This window comes from Pseudophryne corroboree, chromosome 4 (genome assembly GCF_028390025.1).
Source record: "Pseudophryne corroboree isolate aPseCor3 chromosome 4, aPseCor3.hap2, whole genome shotgun sequence".
In the NCBI taxonomy this organism is placed as follows: domain Eukaryota; kingdom Metazoa; phylum Chordata; class Amphibia; order Anura; family Myobatrachidae; genus Pseudophryne; species Pseudophryne corroboree.
Window position 1 is genome coordinate 182,038,421 of NC_086447.1, and position 18,007 is coordinate 182,056,427.

The 18,007-nt window shown below is 47.2% G+C and overlaps 1 protein-coding gene across 1 annotated transcript in view; it reads right to left on the minus strand.

Moving 5' to 3' along the window:
- Positions 1-11,124: 11,124 nt before the first annotated feature.
- The window catches only part of SHBG (sex hormone binding globulin), a 46,512-nt gene continuing 39,629 nt past the window's right edge, over positions 11,125-18,007 (minus strand). The window contains exon 8 of the mRNA XM_063915622.1: positions 11,125-12,139. Coding sequence (XP_063771692.1) covers positions 12,009-12,139 — 131 coding nt within the window. The 3' untranslated portion in view covers positions 11,125-12,008. The remainder of the gene's footprint in view (positions 12,140-18,007) is intronic.

Consider the following 18,007-nt stretch of genomic DNA (forward strand, 5'->3'; position numbering starts at 1 on the left):
TTTGTTGGCAAGCGGACAAAAGGTTCCTCTTTTCTGCTCGTGACAGAGGGAGAGGAAAAAGGCTGAAGAGATTAGCCAGTTCCCAGGAACAGAAACCCTTTCCCGCCTCTGCCAAGCCCTCAGTATGACGCTAGGGCCTTACAAGCTCAGGCACGGTGGGGGCCCGTTCTCAATGAATTTCAGTGCGCAGTGGGCTCACTCGCAAGTAGACCCCTGGATCCTTCAGGTAATATCTCAAGGGTACATATTGGAATTCGAGACGTCTCCCCCTCGCCGTTTCCAAAAGTCGGCTTTACCGACGTCTCCCTCTGACAGGGAGGCAGTTTTGGAAGCCATTCACAAGCTGTATTCCCAGCAGGTGATAATCAAGGTACCCCTCCTGCAACAGGGAACGGGGTATTATTCCACACTATTGTGGTACCGAAGCCAGACGGCTCGGTGAGACCGATTCTAAATCTAAATCTAAAATCTAAAATCTTTGAACACTTACATACAGAGGTTCAAATTCAAGATTGAGTCACTCAGAGCAGTGATTGCGAACCTGGAAGAAGGGGACTACATGATGTCTCGGGACATCAAGGATGCTTACCTTCATGTCAAAATTTACCCTTCTCACCAAGGGTACCTCAGGTTATGGTACAAAACTGTCACTATCAGTTCAGACGCTGCCGTAGGGATGGTCCACGGCACCCCGGGTCTTTACCAAGGTAATGGCCGAAATGATATCCCTTCGAAGGAAGGGAATTTTAGTTATCCCTTACTTGGACGATTCCCTGATAAGGGTAAGATCCAGGGAACAGTTGGAAGTCGGTGTAGCACTATCTCAGGTAGTGTTGCGGCAGCACGATTGGATTCTCAATATTCCAAAATCGCAGCTGGTTCCGACGACTTGTCTTCTGTTTCCTAGGGATGTTCCTGGACACAGTCCAGAAAAAAGGTGTTTCTCCCGGAAGAGAAAGCCAGGGAGTTATCCGAGCTAGTCAGGAACCTCCTAAAACCGAACCAAGTCTCAGTGCATCAATGCACAAGGGTTCTGGGTAAAAATGGTGGCTTCCTACGAAGCAATCCCATTCGTTAGATTCCACGCAAGAACTTTCCAGTGGAACCTACTGGACAAATGGTCCGGGTCGCATTTTCAGATGCATCAGCGGATAACCCTGTCACCAAGGACAAGGGTATCCATCCTGTGGTGGTTGCAGAGTGCTCATCTTCTAGAGTGCCGCAGATTCGGCATTCAGGACTGGGTCCTGGTGACCACGGATGCCAGCCTGCGAGGCTGGGGAGCAGTCACACAGGGAAGGAATATCCAGGGCTTAGGGTCAAGCCTGGATACATCACTTCACATAAATATCCTGAAGCTAAGGGCCATTTACAATGCTCTAAGCTTAGCAAGACCTCTGCTTCAAGGTCAGCCGGTGTTGATCCAGTCGGACAACATCATGGCAGTCACCCACGTAAACAGACAGGGTGGCACAAGAAGCAGGAGGGCAATGGCAGAAGCTGCAGGGATTCTTCGCTGGGCGGAAAATCATGTGATAGCACTGTCAACAGTATTCATTCCGGGAGTGGACAACTGGGAAGCAGACTTCCTCAGCACGACCTCCACCCGGGAGAGTGGGGACTTCACCCAGAAGTCGTCCACATGATTAAAAAACTCGACAGGTATTGCGCCAGGTCAAGAGACCCTCAGGCAATAGTTGTAGACGCTCTGGTAACACCGTGGGTGTACCAGTCAGTGTATGTGTTCCCTCCTCTGCCTCTCATACCCAAGGTACTGAGATTGATAAGATGGAGAGGAGAAAGCACTATATTCGTGGCTCCGGATTGGCCAAGAAGGACTTGGTAACCGGAACTTCAAGAGATGCTCACGGAGGATCCGTGGCCTCTACCTCTAAGAAGGGACCTGCTCCAGCAAGGACCCTGTCTGTTCCAAGACTTACCGCGGCTGCGTTTGACGGCATGCCGGTTGAACACCGGATCCTGAAGGAAAAAAGGCATTCCGGATGAAGTCATCCATATCCTGATCTAAAGCCAGGAAGGATGTAACCGCAAAAACATTATCACCGCAATTGGCGAAAATATGTTGCGTAGTGCGAGGCCAGTAAGACCCGACGGAGGAAATTCAACTGGGTCGATTCCTACATTTCCTGCAAACAGGAGTGTCTATGGGCCTGAAATTGGGGTCCATTAAGGTTCAGATTTCGGCCCTGTCAATTTTCTTCCAAAAAAGAACTAGCTTCAGTCCCTGAAGTTTAGACGTTTGTAAAAGGGGTACTGCATATACAGCCTCCTTTTGTGCCTCCAGTGGCAATTTGGGATCTCAATGTAGTTTGGGTTCCAAAAGTCACATTGGTTTGAACCACTTAAATCTGTGGAGTTAAAATATCTCACATGGAAAGTGGTCATGCTGTTGGCCCTGGCCTGGGCCAGGCGCGTGTCAGAATTGGCGGCTTTATCCTGTAAAAGCCCTTATCTGATTTTCCATTCGGACAGGGCGGAATTGAGGACTCGTCCTCAGTTTCTCCCTAAGGTGGTTCCAGCGTTTTCACCTGAACCAACCTATTGTGGTGCCTGCGGCTACTAGGGACTTGGAGGAATCCAAGTTGCTGGATGTTGTCAGGGCCCTGAAAATATTTCCAGGACGGCTGGAGTCAGGAAAATTGACTCGCTGTTTATCCTGTATGCACCCAACAAGCTGGGTGCTCCTGCTTCTAAGCAGACTATTGCTCGTTGGATTTGTAGTACAATTCAGCTTGCACATTCTGTGGCAGGCCTGCCACAGCTAAAATCTGTAAAAGCCCGTTCCACAAGGAAAGTGGGCTCATCTTGGGCGGCTGCCCGAGGGGTCTCGGCTTTACAACTTTGCCGAGCAGCTACTTGGTCAGGGGCAAACACGTTTGCTAAAATTCTACAAATTTGATACCCTGGCTGAGGAGGACCCGGAGTTCTCTCATTCGGTGCTGCAGAGTCATCCGCACTCTCCCGCCCGTTTGGGAGCTTTGGTATAATCCCCATGGTCCTTACGGAGTCCCCAGCATCCACTTAGGACGTTAGAGAAAATAAGAATTTACTTACCGATAATTCTATTTCTCATAGTCCGTAGTGGATGCTGTGCGCCCATCCCAAGTGCGGATTGTCTGCAATACTTGTACATAGTTATTGTTACAAAAATCGGGTTATTATTGTTGGGAGCCATCTTTTCAGAGGCTCCTCTGTTATCATACTGTTAACTGGGTTCAGATCACAAGTTATACGGTGTGATTGGTGTGGCTGGTATGAGTCTTACCCGGGATTCAAAATCCTTCCTTATTGTGTACGCTCGTCCGGGCACAGTATCCTAACTGAGGCTTGGAGGAGGGTCATAGGGGGAGGAGCCAGTGCACACCAGTTAGTCCTAAAGCTTTCTTTAGATGTGCCCAGTCTCCTGCGGAGCCGCTATTCCCCATGGTCCTTACGGAGTCCCCAGCATCCACTACGGACTATGAGAAATAGAATTATCGGTAAGTAAATTCTTATTTTCCATTGATAAATTTTGTGTGATTTTTTTGTCAGCACATTCAACTATGTAAAGAACAAAGTATTTCATAAGAATATTTCATTCATTCAGATCTAGGATGTGTTATTTTAGTGTTCCCTTTATTTTTTTGAGCAGTGTAGTTACTAATAGGCGCCAGGTCATCTCTTTGCTATTATTTATACATTATGCTAAAAGCCCACAGCCAAAAGGACGGGGGTGTCATGACCACCCACTTTTCACTGGCAGGTATCATCTTGGTGTCGATTTTATAGAACTGAACCTGTGAATGAACCATCCATGCTTATCTGGGGCACTGCCCCTCTAATAGAGTAACAATGTATAATTTAAGTACACAGTCTGGAACCTGACCTCTAGAGGAGGGTATGTCCCTCAGGCAATGTTGCCTACTGCAGATTTCCCCTGTACTTCTGAATGCCAGCCCGACTCTGCCTTTCTCTAAATCCAATGTCCTTATGAACCATATTGGAGGATGCCATTCTCCTTGGCAGCAACTGAGATCATTCAACAAAACACTTATGGCCTAATTCAGAGTCACATACTATGACAATATTCACACGAACGCCCAATGTGTTTTCTACGGCACATGTGTTTGAGTCACACAGCACATCCGTCCCGATTGTTAGCGCATGGGAACGCAGAACAGATTTGGACGTAGGATCTGTGGATTTCAGGAGGCGTTCCTGTGAGGTAACAGAGGGTGGATAAGGAGAAGTGGGCGTGTCACGAGTGTGTTGTTATTAGCAACTGCAACACATTGCCAATGACACAGGAGGCCATACTCAAAGAAACTGCACCTGCTATAGGGCTGGTGCAAGTTTTTATGGTGCGACTGATGGTGTGTGTTATGGTGGATTTATAGTGCAACCAATGTGTCTAAAAAGACACAGAGACAGAAATGCAGAGTTGTAAGATTCTACAAGGAGCAGTAAGAGAATCAGTCGATGATACGCAGTCACAGGTGCGGCAAAAGGCACCATCACCTCTGCGTGCAACTCTAAATCAGTCCCTTCATGTTGTACTGGTCACTTTGTTGACAGTGACAACATTGGTAGCAAAACACAGTATCAGGATTCCGACAAGCGGGCATTATAACACTAAATACGCCTTGAAAACAGCATGTTTACAGTTACAGGGCCTGATTCAGAGATGTATGGTAACCCGGTGGTTAGCGCACATCCCCGATGGTGGGAGGACTGTGCATGCACATGATGTGTTCTGTGCAAGTGCTGCCCTCCATCTGTGAGTCCACTCGCAGTGTCTCCCAGCCGCAGCATGATTGACAAGCAGCAGCATTTGGGAGGCAGAGAGGGAGCGTTTCTGGCCAGTGTTTCCAAGAGGGACGACACCAGGGTCTGCATGGCTGCACACGCTAGCCTTGCAAGCTGCCAGGAACCCGCCAGACTAGCGTGGCCAAACCTGCAACCATCTCGATCGATGGTCGCGATGGTGATCCGAAGAAGCATCTATGGATGCTGCACTTGGATCGCACATGCAATGCAGGAGGTGACTATTTCATAGAGACACCTCCTGCTGCATTTGCATTTTGATGGACGTAATTGCAAAGCAGCTTGTGTGCGGCTCAGCAATTCCGTCCATCTCTGAATCAGGCCCATAATCCCCACATGGTAAAAATAAGATTTTACTTACCGATAAATCTATTTCTCATAGTCCGTAGTGGATGCTGGGGACTCCGTCAGGACCATGGGGATTAGCGGCTCCGCAGGAGACAGGGCACAAAAAGTAAGCTTTTAGGATCACATGGTGTGTACTGGCTCCTCCCCCTATGACCCTCCTCCAAGCCTCAGTTAGGTACTGTGCCCGGACGAGCGTACACAATAAGGAAGGATCTTGAATCCCGGGTAAGACTCATACCAGCCACACCAATCACACCGTACAACCTGTGATTTGAACCCAGTTAACAGTATGATAACAACGAAGGAGCCTCTGAAAAGATGGCTCACAACAATAATAACCCGATTTTTGTAACAATAATTATGTACAAGTAATGCAGACAATCCGCACTTGGGATGGGCGCCCAGCATCCACTACGGACTATGAGAAATAGATTTATCGGTAAGTAAAATCTTATTTTCTCTAACGTCCTAGTGGATGCTGGGGACTCCGTCAGGACCATGGGGATTATACCAAAGCTCCCAAACGGGCGGGAGAGTGCGGATGACTCTGCAGCACCGAATGAGAGAACTCCAGGTCCTCCTCAGCCAGGGTATCAAATTTGTAGAATTTTACAAACGTGTTCCCGCCTGACCACGTAGCTGCTCGGCAAAGTTGTAAAGCCGAGACCCCTCGGGCAGCCGCCCAAGATGAGCCCACCTTCCTTGTGGAATGGGCATTTACAGATTTTGGCTGTGGCAGGCCTGCCACAGAATGTGCAAGTTGAATTGTACTACAAATCCAACGAGCAATAGTCTGCTTAGAAGCAGGAGCACCCAGCTTTTTGGGTGCATACAATATAAACAGCAAGTCAGACTTTCTGACTCCAGCCGTCCTGGAATTATATATATATATATATATAATATATATATATATATTTTCAGGGCCCTGACAACGTCTAGCAACTTGGAATCCTCCAAGTCCCTAGTAGCCGCAGGCCCACAATAGGTTGTTTCAGGTGAAACGCTGACACCACCTTAGGAAGAAACTGGGGACGAGTCCCAGTTCTGCCCCGTCCGAATGGAAAATCAAATATGGGCTTTTGTAAGACAAAGCCGCCAATTCTGACAATCGCCTGGCCGAGGCCAGGGCCAACAGCATGGTCACTTTCCATGTGAGATATTTCAAATCCACAGATTTGAGCGGTTCAAACCAATATGATTTGAGGAATCCCAACACTACTTTGAGATCCCACGGTGCCACTGGAGGCACAAAAGGGGCTGTATATGCAATACTCCCTTGACAAATGTCTGGACTTCAGGAACTGAAGCCAATTCTTTCTGGAAGAAAATCTACAGGGCCGAAACTTGAACCTTAATGGACCCCAATTTGAGGCTCATAGACACTCCTGTTTTCAGGAAGTGCAGAAATCGACCTAGTTGAAATTTCTTCGTGGGGCCTTCCTGGCCTCACCCACGCAACATATTTTCACCACATGTGGTGATAACGTTGTGCGGTCACCTCCTTCCTGGCTTTGACCAGGGTAGGTATGACCTCTTCCGGAATGCCTTTTCCCTTAGAATCCGGCGTTCTACCGCCATGCCGTCAAACGCAGCCACGGTAAGTCTTGGAACAGACATGGTACTTGCTGAAGCAAGTCCCTTCTTAGCTCCTGAGGCCATTAGTCCTCTGTGAGCATCTCTTGAAGTTCCGGGTACCAAGTCCCTCTTGGCCAATCCGGAGCCACGAGTATAGTTCTTACTCCTCTACGTCTTATAATTCTCAATACCTTGGTTATGAGAAGCAGAGGAGGGAACACATACACCGACTGTTACACCCACGGTGTTACCAGGACATCCACAGCTATCGCCTGAAGGTCTCGTGACCTGGCGCAATACTTGTCCCGTTTTTTGTTCGGGCGGGACGCCATCATGTCCACCTTTGGTCTTTCCCAACGGTTCACAATCATGCGGAAAACTTCCCTATGAAGTTCCCACTCTCCCGGGTGGAGGTCGTGCCTGCTGAGGAAGTCTGCTTCCCAGTCGTCCACTCCCGGAATGAACACTGCTGACAGTGTTATCACATGATTTTCCGCCTAGCGAAAAATCCTTGCAGTTTTGCCACTGCCCTCCTGCTTCTTGTGCCGCCCTTTCTGTTTACGTGGGCGACTGCCGTGATGTTATCCCACTGGATCAATACCGGCTGACCTTGAAGCAGAGGTCTTGCTAAGTTTAGAGCATTATAAATTTGCTCTTAGCTCCAGTATATTTATGTGGAGAGAATTCTCCAGACTTGATCACACTCCCTGGAAATTTTTTCCCTGTGTGACTGCTCCCCAGCCTCTCAGGCTGGCCTCCGTGGTCACCAGCATCCAATCCTGAATGCCGAATCTACGGCCCTCTAGAAGATGAGCACTCTGTAATCACCACAGGAGAGACACCCTTGTCCTTGGATATAGGGTTATCCGCTGATGCATCTGAAGATGCGATCCGGACCATTTGTCCAGCAGATCCCACTGAAGAGTTCTTGCGTGAAATCTGCCGAATGGAATCGCTTCGTAATAAGCCACCATTTTTACCAGGACTCTTGTGCAATGATGCACTGACACTTTTCCTGGTTTTAGGAGGATCCCGATTAGCTCGGATAACTCCCTGGCTTTCTCCTCTGGGAGAAACACCTTTTTCTGGACTGTGTCCAGAATCATCCCTAGGACCAGCAGACGTGTCGTCGGAACAACTGCGGTTTTGGAATATTTAGAATCCACCCATGTTGTCGTAGAACTACTTGAGATAGTGCTACTCCGACCTCCAACTGTTCTCTGGACCTTGTTCTTATCAGGAGGTCGTCCATTTTCTTTGAAGACGAATCCTCATTTCGGTCATTACCTTGGTAAGGACCCGGGGTGCCTTGGACAATCCAACGGCATCGTCTGAAACTGATAGTGACAGTTCTGTACCACGAACCTGAGATACCCTTGGTGAGAAAGGCAAATTTTGGGACATGGAGGTAAGCATCCCTGATGTCCCGGGACACCATATAGTCCCCTTCTTCCCGGTTCGCTATCACTGCTCTGAGTGACTCCATCTGGATTTGAACCTTTGTAAGTGTTCAAATATTTCAGATTTAGAATAGGTCTCACCTAGCCTTCTGGCTTCAGTACCACAATATAGTGTGGAATAATACCCCTTTCCCTGTTGTAGGAGGGGTAATTTTATTATCACCTGCTGGGAATACAGCTTGTGAATTGTTTTCAATACTGCCTCCCTGTCGGAGGGAGACATTGGTACAGCAGACTACAGGAACCTGCGAGGGGGAAACGTCTCGACATTCCAATCTGTACCCCTTGGATACTACTTGTAGGATCCAGGGGTCCTGTACGGTCCTAGCGTCATGCTGAGAACTTGGTAGAAGCGGTGGAGGGCTTCTGTTCCTGGGAATGGGCTGCCTGCTGCAGTCTTCTTCCCTTTCCTCTATCCCTGGGCAGATATGACTCTTATAGGGACGAAAGGACTGAGGCTGAAAAGACGGTGTCTTTTTCTGCAGATATGTGACTTAGGGTAAAAAACGGTGGATTTTCCAGCAGTTGCCGTGGCCACCAGGTCCCATGGACCGACCCCAAATAACTCCTCCCCTTTATACGGCAATACATCTTTGTGCCGTTTGGAATCTGCATCACCTGACCACTGTCGTGTCCATAAACATCTTCTTGCAGATATGGACATCGCATTTACTCTTGATGCCAGAGTGCAAATATCCCTCTGCGCATCTCGCATATATAGAAATGCATCCTTTAAATGCTCTATAGTCAATAAAATACTGTCCCTGTCAAGGGTATCAATATTTTTAGTCAGGGAATCCGACCAAGCCACCTCAGCTCTGCACATCCAGGCTGAGGCGATCGCTGGTCGCAGTATAACACCAGCATGTGTGTGTATACTTTTTAGGATATTTTCCAGCCTCCTATCAGCTGGCTCCTTAAGTACGGCCCTATCTGTAGATGGTACCGCCACTTGTTCTGATAAGCATGTGAGCGCCTTATCCACCCTAAGGGGTGTTTCCCAACGCGCCCTAACTTCTGGCGGGAAAGGGTATACCGCCAATAATTTTCTATCGGGGGAAACCCACGCATCATCACACACTTCATTTAATTTATCTGATTCAGGAAAAACTACAGGTAGTTTTTTCACATCCCACATAATACCCTTTTTTGTGGTACTTGTAGTATCAGAAATATGTAACACCTCCTTCATTGCCCTTAACGTGTGGCCCTAAAGGAAAATACATTTGTTTCTTCACCGTCGACACTGAAATCAGTGTCCGTGTCTGGGTCTGTGTCGACCGACTGAGGTAAATGGGCGTTTTACAGCCCCTGACGGTGTTTGAGACGCCTGGACAGGTACTAATTTGATCGCCGGCCGTCTCATGTCGTCAACCGGCTTGCAGCGTGTTGACATTATCACGTAATTCCATAAATAAGCCATCCATTCCGGTGTCGACTCCCTAGAGAGTGACATCACCATTACAGGAAATTTGCTCCGCCTCCTCACCAACATTTTCCTCATACATGTCGACACACACGTACCGACATACAGCACACACATAGGGAATGCTCTGATAGAGGACAGGACCCACTAGCCCTTTGGGGAGACAGAGGGAGAGTTTGCCAGCACACACCAAAACGCTATAATTATACAGGGACAACCTTTATATAAGTGTTCCTCCCTTATAGCATTTAATATATATTCATATCGCCAAATCAGTGCCCCCCCTCTCTGTTTTAACCCTGTTTCTGTAGTGCAGTGCAGGGGAGAGCATGGGAGCCTTCCCACCAGCATTTCTGTGAGGGAAAATGGCGCTGTGTGCTGAGGAGAATAGGCCCCGCCCCCTTTTCGGCGGGCTTCTTCTCCGGAGTTTGTGATATCTGGCAGGGGTTAAATACATCCATATAGCCTCAAGGGCTATATGTGATGTATTTTTCGCCATACAGGTATTATACATTGCTGCCCAGGGCGCCCCCCCCCCCCGCGCCCTGCACCCTCCGTGACCGCTGTGTGAAGTGTGCTGACAACAATGGCGCACAGCTGCAGTGCTGTGCGCTACCTGATGAAGACTGAAAGTCTTCTGCCGCCTGGTTCCGGACCTCTTCAATCTTCAGCATCTGCAAGGGGGGTCGGCGGCGCGGCTCCGGGACGAACCCCAGGGCGAGACCTGTGTTCCGACTCCCTCTGGAGCTAATGGTGTCCAGTAGCCTAAGAAGCCAATCCATCCTGCACGCAGGTGAGTTCACTTCTCTCCCCTAAGTCCCTCGTAGCAGTGAGCCTGTTGCCAGCAGGACTCACTGAAAATAAAGAACCTAAAAACTTTTTCTAAGCAACTCTTTAAGAGAGCCACCTAGATTGCACCCTGCTCGGACGGGCACAAAAACCTAACTGAGGCTTGGAGGAGGGTCATAGGGGGAGGAGCCAGTACACACCATGTGATCCTAAAAGCTTACTTTTTGTGCCCTGTCTCCTGCGGAGCCGCTAATCCCCATGGTCCTGACGGAGTCCCCAGCATCCACTAGGACGTTAGAGAAATTGCTGTAACACAAAGTGACCTTCGATCTCATGTATGCATTCCAGCAAGGCTACAGTAATGTGGCTTATACATCTAAGGGCTGATACCTAATGCGGATCCAATCGGCAATCTGATCAGCGATCCGATTTGCCGAACGCGGACTACAATGTTCGCCGATTTGATGGGATCTGTAAAATACAGCATGTTAAATGTTAAAAATCCAATTTCCAGTTTTTCTTGTCAGAATCATCAAATCGATGATTTCCAATATGTTGGATTTTGCGGATCCCTGACCCAGACATTTGGAGAACAGCGAATAGGCCGAATACAAGCCTGATGTATGGACCCCTTTGTGAGTAGGGGACTGTGCCCAGGAAGCAGCTGCAGAGAATTATCAGTAAAATAAACACATTACTCTGTTGGAAACAAAATGTACAGTATTTATTATTCCTCTATAATGCCACATTAATGGAAAACACCAATATTCTGCTTTAATGTCTCATGGGGTAAATATATTAGAGTGCCAGAAGCCAGAGGTGTGGGAGGTTGTCCAGGAATGTCTGTATTTTTAAAGCTTTAATCATTTACAATACAAAGCCAGGGTGGTTTTGCCCTCTAAATGATAGTCGCTTTAAAAATACGGCCCTTCTAGGACAAACTCCCACATCTCCGGCTTCTCCCACCTATTACATTTACCCCTATGTCTCTGACATACAGCCTGACAATGCTGTGAATATACAGCAGGATGCTATGCCAAGAATTCCAAAAAATTGTATATTTGAAGACATTAATCATTCATTTGATGTATAGTATATACTGTAGAAACAGATTAAACAGTAACACCCATCAACCCAAACCACTGTGTATTGTGGTCCTAATACATTCTTCTGCTTGTTTTTCATTTGGACCTGAAGCGTTCGTGTGCCACTGTTCTGGGGCCCCAAACGAGGTGCATTACATAATAACTGTACATTTGACAACCAGGGGGCCACTGAAATAGATTTAGGAAACCTCACAGAAGTCCATGAATTACACCCCTGCCTTACATTAGCAAATGTTACATCTAATGGCTGTCTAGGGTTGTGCATTACTAGTGGGCTGTTAGTAGGTTAGCTATGAACAGTATTGATGCTCAAGCAAAAATAAAGCCTTAATAAAAGTGTCTGAAAGCTCATGTGCTTTCCGAGGACACTCCCAATACCTGAACATTTAGACTCGGGTCACTATATAAAGACTAGCAATGGAACCAAAGCTCTAGTAAATGTAACATGACGTTCTCCAATGCCAGGTTTCAGGTTCTTAGCTATATAGCCAAAGGGCAACTGTGTCTGCGAACACTGGGGTGTATGTACTGGGCTGTATCCAGCTCTACAGCGGCGCCTTGCAGAATTATCTTCAGACAACCTGAGAATCGTACTCCAAGTTCAGCTTGTTCTGCATGAGAAGAGAAGAAGGGAATTTAGTGTTACATATACAGGTACGTAGCATGAATTATTATTACACTGCATTGTTTTAACTCAGTGATCGCAACCTGATGCAGTTATGGGGCCCTCTAACCTTTAAAGGGGCCACACATTACTCAATCTCAGTAGCACTTCAAATTTGTACATTTAATCAATGAAAGAGACACTTATCTATAATATCATATCAGTAGGCCTTTTATAAAAGCATTATACTGTAAGTTATAACAAACAATTATGACATCAGAGTAGGAATGAGCTGGAGCCTGCTAGTGAAGGGTCCCAGGTCCGCCTGTTGCCCATCACTGCTATAACTGTTGAATCTCATAATATTACATGTTACCTACAGATGTGGACAAATTTGTACTGTAGGTACCCTTCCACAAAAAAAAAAAAATGAAGACCACATATTTTTCTCTGAAATAACTGACAAAAGTAATCGGCATCCGGCATTTTACATTGCATATTTAACAAAGGACACAGTTAATTTTCCGAACTATGGAATCCCAGCGGTCGAAACACCGACACCAGAATCCTGACAGCAGGGGAAATACCGGTGGTCGTAATTTCCAACTCAGCAATAGAATAGTGTGGCGAGCCAAGCACCATGAGCCAGCGAAGGGACTCACTGCCTCTATGTCGGGATTCTGGCGTCTGTCTCCTGAACGCCGGGATCCCATCCTTCAGGATTTCATACCAGACCCTGTACCAGAAATCTGACTTTGTATTTTATTTTTAATTCAACAGAATATTTGAAATAATAAAACAAATTAACATAACATGGAGAAAAATGTTTGGACCTTTAACCTAATAATTTTGCTGCAAAACTTTTACAGGCCGTCACTGCAATCAAGCAATTTCTGTAGCTCTCAATAAAGGGCCCTACAGACTGGGCTACCCGCCGCCGAGCTGCCCGACCGCCGATACGGCAGAAGGGCGACCCGGCGGCGGGGGGAGGTGACGGGGCGAGTGAAGTTTCTTCACTCCCCCGTCACCGGGCGCCATAGCAATGCATGGTAATATGGACAATCTCGTCCATATTGGCCTGCATGCATAAGCGACGGGGCACCAACGATGAACGAGCGCGGGGCCGAGCATCGTTCATCATTGGTGCCTACAGACTGCACGATATGAACGAGTTCTCATTCATTAATGAACGAGAATGTTCATATCGTGCAGTGTTATCTGCCAGTGTGTAGGGCCCAAGTCTCCTGTGCCTGTCAACAGGCGGTTTGGCACACTCTTCCTGAGCAAACACCTTCAGCTGTCTTTCTCCAGATTGCATGTTTCAGCTCTTTCCATAGATATTTGCTAGGATTCAGAGCAGGGCCCATAGAAGGTTACTTCAGAAGAGTCCACTGTTTTATTTTATCCATTCTTAGGTGCTTTTAGAAGTGTGTTTTGGGCAGGGGCATTTCTAGAGAGGAGGAGGCCTGTGTGCAGGCTCCAGCTAGGCCCCCTCCTCTCTAGCCGGCAGCACTGTGTAGACTCTGGGCACTAGGGTCCCTAGGGAGCCCTAGCGCTGTCCCAGAGTCTACAGCGCATGCGCTGGATCTCCAGGAAAATGGCGCTGCGGACATTTTCCCAGTGATTTTCCTACTGCGCATGCGTGAATCACCGGGAAAATGGTGCCTCGCCATTTTCCCGGTGATTTCGGCAGCACTGCTGATGCACCGCGGACTCCGGAGGGTAAGTATTTCAATTAATGGGTGCAGGGTGCTCGGGGGCCTGTGTGCACTGCACCCCTTAAATATTCCAGTGGTTATGGGTCATTATCTTGTTGTAGGACCCATGACCTGAGACTGAGACAGAGCTTTTTGACACTAGCCAGTAGGTTTTGCCCCAGAATGCTTTGATAGTCTTGAGATTTCATTGTGCCGTGTAGAAATGCCAGTCGCAGCAAAGCAGCCATAAAACATAACAGAGCCTCCTCTATTGTATAAATCACAGTAGGTATGGTGTCTGGAACAAACCATGTTGCAATGCAAGAGAAAAAATATGTATATTTTCTTCTGTGCAGGGTAAATACTGTCTGCTTTTGCATGTAGCCCACATGTTAGCTTTATTTTTACACTGCAAATTAGAATTCAGTTTGGATACACCCCACCCAAATCTAAATCTCTCTGCATGTTACATCTGCCCCACCTGCAGTGCAACATGGGTTTGCCCAAGTGCACAGTTTCTTGCTTTTTTTTTTTAGCTTTACTTTCAAATCAGAATAAGGCCCATAGAGCTGTTATGATTTGCCAAAAAGCTCCAGTTTTGTCTCATATGTTCAGGCATTCTCCCAGAAGCATTGTGGCTTGTCAGTATGCATTTTAGAAAATTTGAATCTGGCTTTTTAATGTTCTTTTTCTCTGGCTGGGTCCACAGGATTATCCACAGGATAACATTGGGATATTGTCGAGCGACAGCGAAAATGGCACCAACACGGTCACAAGCTTTCTGACCTCCCAGGATGCATCAGGGCCTTCACTATATAGTCCCGCCCACCGACTCAGTCAAATCAGTTTTTTGCTTGGTGCGGCAGGAAGCCGCATGGCCGCAGGGCTGCTGTGGAAGCAGCCTCAAGCTTTTTGTTATTTTATTTTTATAGACTTACTATATTGTTTTTTTTGAGCGACTGCTCTTAACAGCGTCTTAAACGCATACCAGAAAGAGTCACTCCAACAACTCCCCAGCGGGTCGCAACAACGCTTACCTTCGGGTATTAGTGCTGTCTGGACGGGCGTCTGTGTCGGATGTTTTAGCAGGTCCAGCAGACGTAACCAGGCTGTGGCCGGAGCATGGGGAGACGGTGAGTCTATGGACTTCCTCTTACTAGAGGGGTCAGGACACAGCTACACTGATTTGGTGGAGACTACAAACAGTGTGTTGATGCGCTGAACATCTAGAGTGCGACAGCGCTACGCTCCGGGGATCATAGGTGCCAGGACTAGGTAGAGGCCGCGATCCTGGGAGTTTAAGTCAACAGGGGATTCAGACGCTCTCCTGGCCGCCCCTCCTCCGAGTTCATGGCCAGTTCCCACGTGTTTCTCGTTTCATGAACTGTATGACCTCACTTCCAGCTCAGACGCTACCACGAGGGTACTCGTCGCAGCTTAGACGCTGCGGTTGTGTACACTGGAGATAAACCCGCCCAGACCGAGTCGCAGGCCTTAGCGTCTGCATACACGTGGAAGTCGCTAAGCGTCCGTGTCCGTTGGTGAGCGTCCGTGTACGTTATCAAGAGCGGCAGTGTACACCAGTAGCGTCTGAATCCACTCAGCGTCTTACAAGCGTATTTGCTTGGATATGGAAGTGTGGTGAGTCTCCCTGTATCCCGCTCTCCGGAGGCAGGGTATACAGTACTAAAAATTCCTTCTACTTGTTAGTATGAATTGTTAATTTTTAGTACCTATTGCATATGAGACCTGTATATTACTGTGTTTTCTGCATGTTATGTGGGAAAAAAGAACCAGTTAAAAAACAGAAGTACAATTTTCCTACTTATGTATAAGTTGTTATGGAGGTTGTATTCTCATATGGCAATGTCTAATGCTTTAACATGTGACTGACTGCTAGTATGTGTGCTGACTTTTCTGTGTAATGTCAGTCCTGTTCTGACCCTCAAATCAGGTGCACTGTGGTCAGATTGATTTCACCTCTATATACTGATTATAGGGTGTGGTTCAGTCACAAAATTGTGTAGTCAATAACAGATTAATACCATGTCTGTGAGCGGCAAAAGTGATGAGGAGAATTTATCAAGCACTCCTATAGCCCTAACATGCGTATCTTGTAAGTCAGGGGTAATTGATATGAATCAATTGGTCACTTATGAGGGTTTGTGTGCAAATTGTTTCGCTTTTCAGCGAAGTAAAAAACAGGAGTTGGTTCAACCACCAGCAGAGCCACCATGGAATATGTTCGCATAGACTCTATCTTCAATAGAGGACAGGTTAACTCTGGTAGCACCACCTCAAGGGTTAGGTTACACTATGAACCCATATATGCAGCTCCCTTCCTATGGTTTGGTTTCAGGGTATCTGTTCAGATGGTCGACCATGTTATGGTCGACAGTCATTAGGCCGACCACTACTGGTCGACATTGACATGGTTGACATGGACACATGGTCGACACATGAAAATGGTCGACACATGTAAAGGCCGACATGAGTTTTTTAACTTTTTTTCTTTTGGGGAACTTTTCCATACTTTACAATCCACGTGGACTACGATTGGAACGGTAATCTGTGCCGAGCGCAGCGGTAGCGGAGCGAGGCACCTTGCCCGAAGCATGGAAAGCGAAGCGTGCCATGCGAGGGGACGCGGTGCACTAATTGGGGTTCCCAGTCACTTTACGCAAAAAACGACAGCAAAAAAATAAAAAAACACCTGTCGACCTTTTCATGTGTCGACCTTTCATGTGTCGACCATTTCCATGTGTCGACCATGTGCCCATGTCGACCATGTCAATGGCGACAAATAGTGGTCGACCTAATGACTGTCGACCATAACATTGTCGACCATTCATACCGGAACCTGGTTCCAGTAGCCTCTACAAGCAACCAAGGGACAGGTAAGACTAAGACAGATACGTCTGTGTGGCAGACTACACAAGATGATACATCGGATGATGATACAATAGAGTCGAATACTCCGTATGATGATCAGTCGCAGAGCTTTAGTTCAGAAGATGTAGCTGAACTTATTAATGCTGTGAAGGCTGTTCTCTCATTGGAAGAGCCAGCCAAGACAGTGTTAAAAGCTAAAGCACCTGTATTTAAACGAACAAAATCAGTGAAAGCTGAATTCCCAGCGTCAGATGAGCTGACGGAAATGATGGATGAGTCTTGGGCAGCGCCAGTAAAAAGTATAAGATTCCTAAAAGTGGGGATTCTTATTATCCATTTCCAGCTGTGGATTGTTCGAAAAGAGAAGTTCCTCCAAAAGTAGATGCACATGTTCTGCGACTCGTGCATAAATCTGCTTTACCACTGTCATCTACCTCGCTAAATGATGTCACAGACAGAAGGGTAGAGAGCCTTTTGAAAAATATATTTTCTCTAGTAGGAGCAGTGGTAAGACCTGCTATGGCTTCGGCCTGGGTAGCAAAGGCCATGGGCGAATGGATAGAGGAACTAGAGAATGACATACCTTCTCCTACTAGGGCGCAAGAAGATTGTTTTTGCCGTTTAAGACAATCTGCCCAGTATTTGGAAGAAGCAGCAATTGATGTAGGTACAGTTGCTTCTAAAGCTTCAGCCTTGACAGTAGTCGCTCGCAGAGCAGTTTGGCTACGTACCTGGAAGGCAGATGCGGAATCCAAGAAAGAATTGGAAGCATTGCCTTTTGTCTGTAATATATTATTTAGAAAACCTTTATCGGATATCCTAGAATCAGAGGCTGAATCGAAAGGCCAGATTTCCGGCTACCTATAACCCTAAGTCCAAGGGTTTAAAATTTCACTCTTTTCGTTGGCAAAGCAAAGCGAAAGCTAAAGAGGAGCCTAAGCAACCCCAGTTTAAATCCAGGGGTAGGAAGCAGTGGGCTAGCAAAAAGCCAGCTTCCAAACCTGAACAGAAACCATCAGCCTGAAGAGACGGCCCTCCGCCTGGAGGATTCCAGGGTTGGGGCCGACTCCTTCATTTTGCACACATATGGCAACAGTCAACAGCAGATGCTTGGGTGCAGAAGGTAGTATCTCAGGGGTATGGGTTCCCATTCAGGAGGCAGCCTCCTCAAAGATTTTTTTGCACCAGCCTGTCTCGTATAGAGTCGAGGGCCAATGCCCTACAAGAAGCAGTCCAAAAATTACTGCAGTCAGGTGTGATTGTCCCAGTACCTCCATCACAAAGGG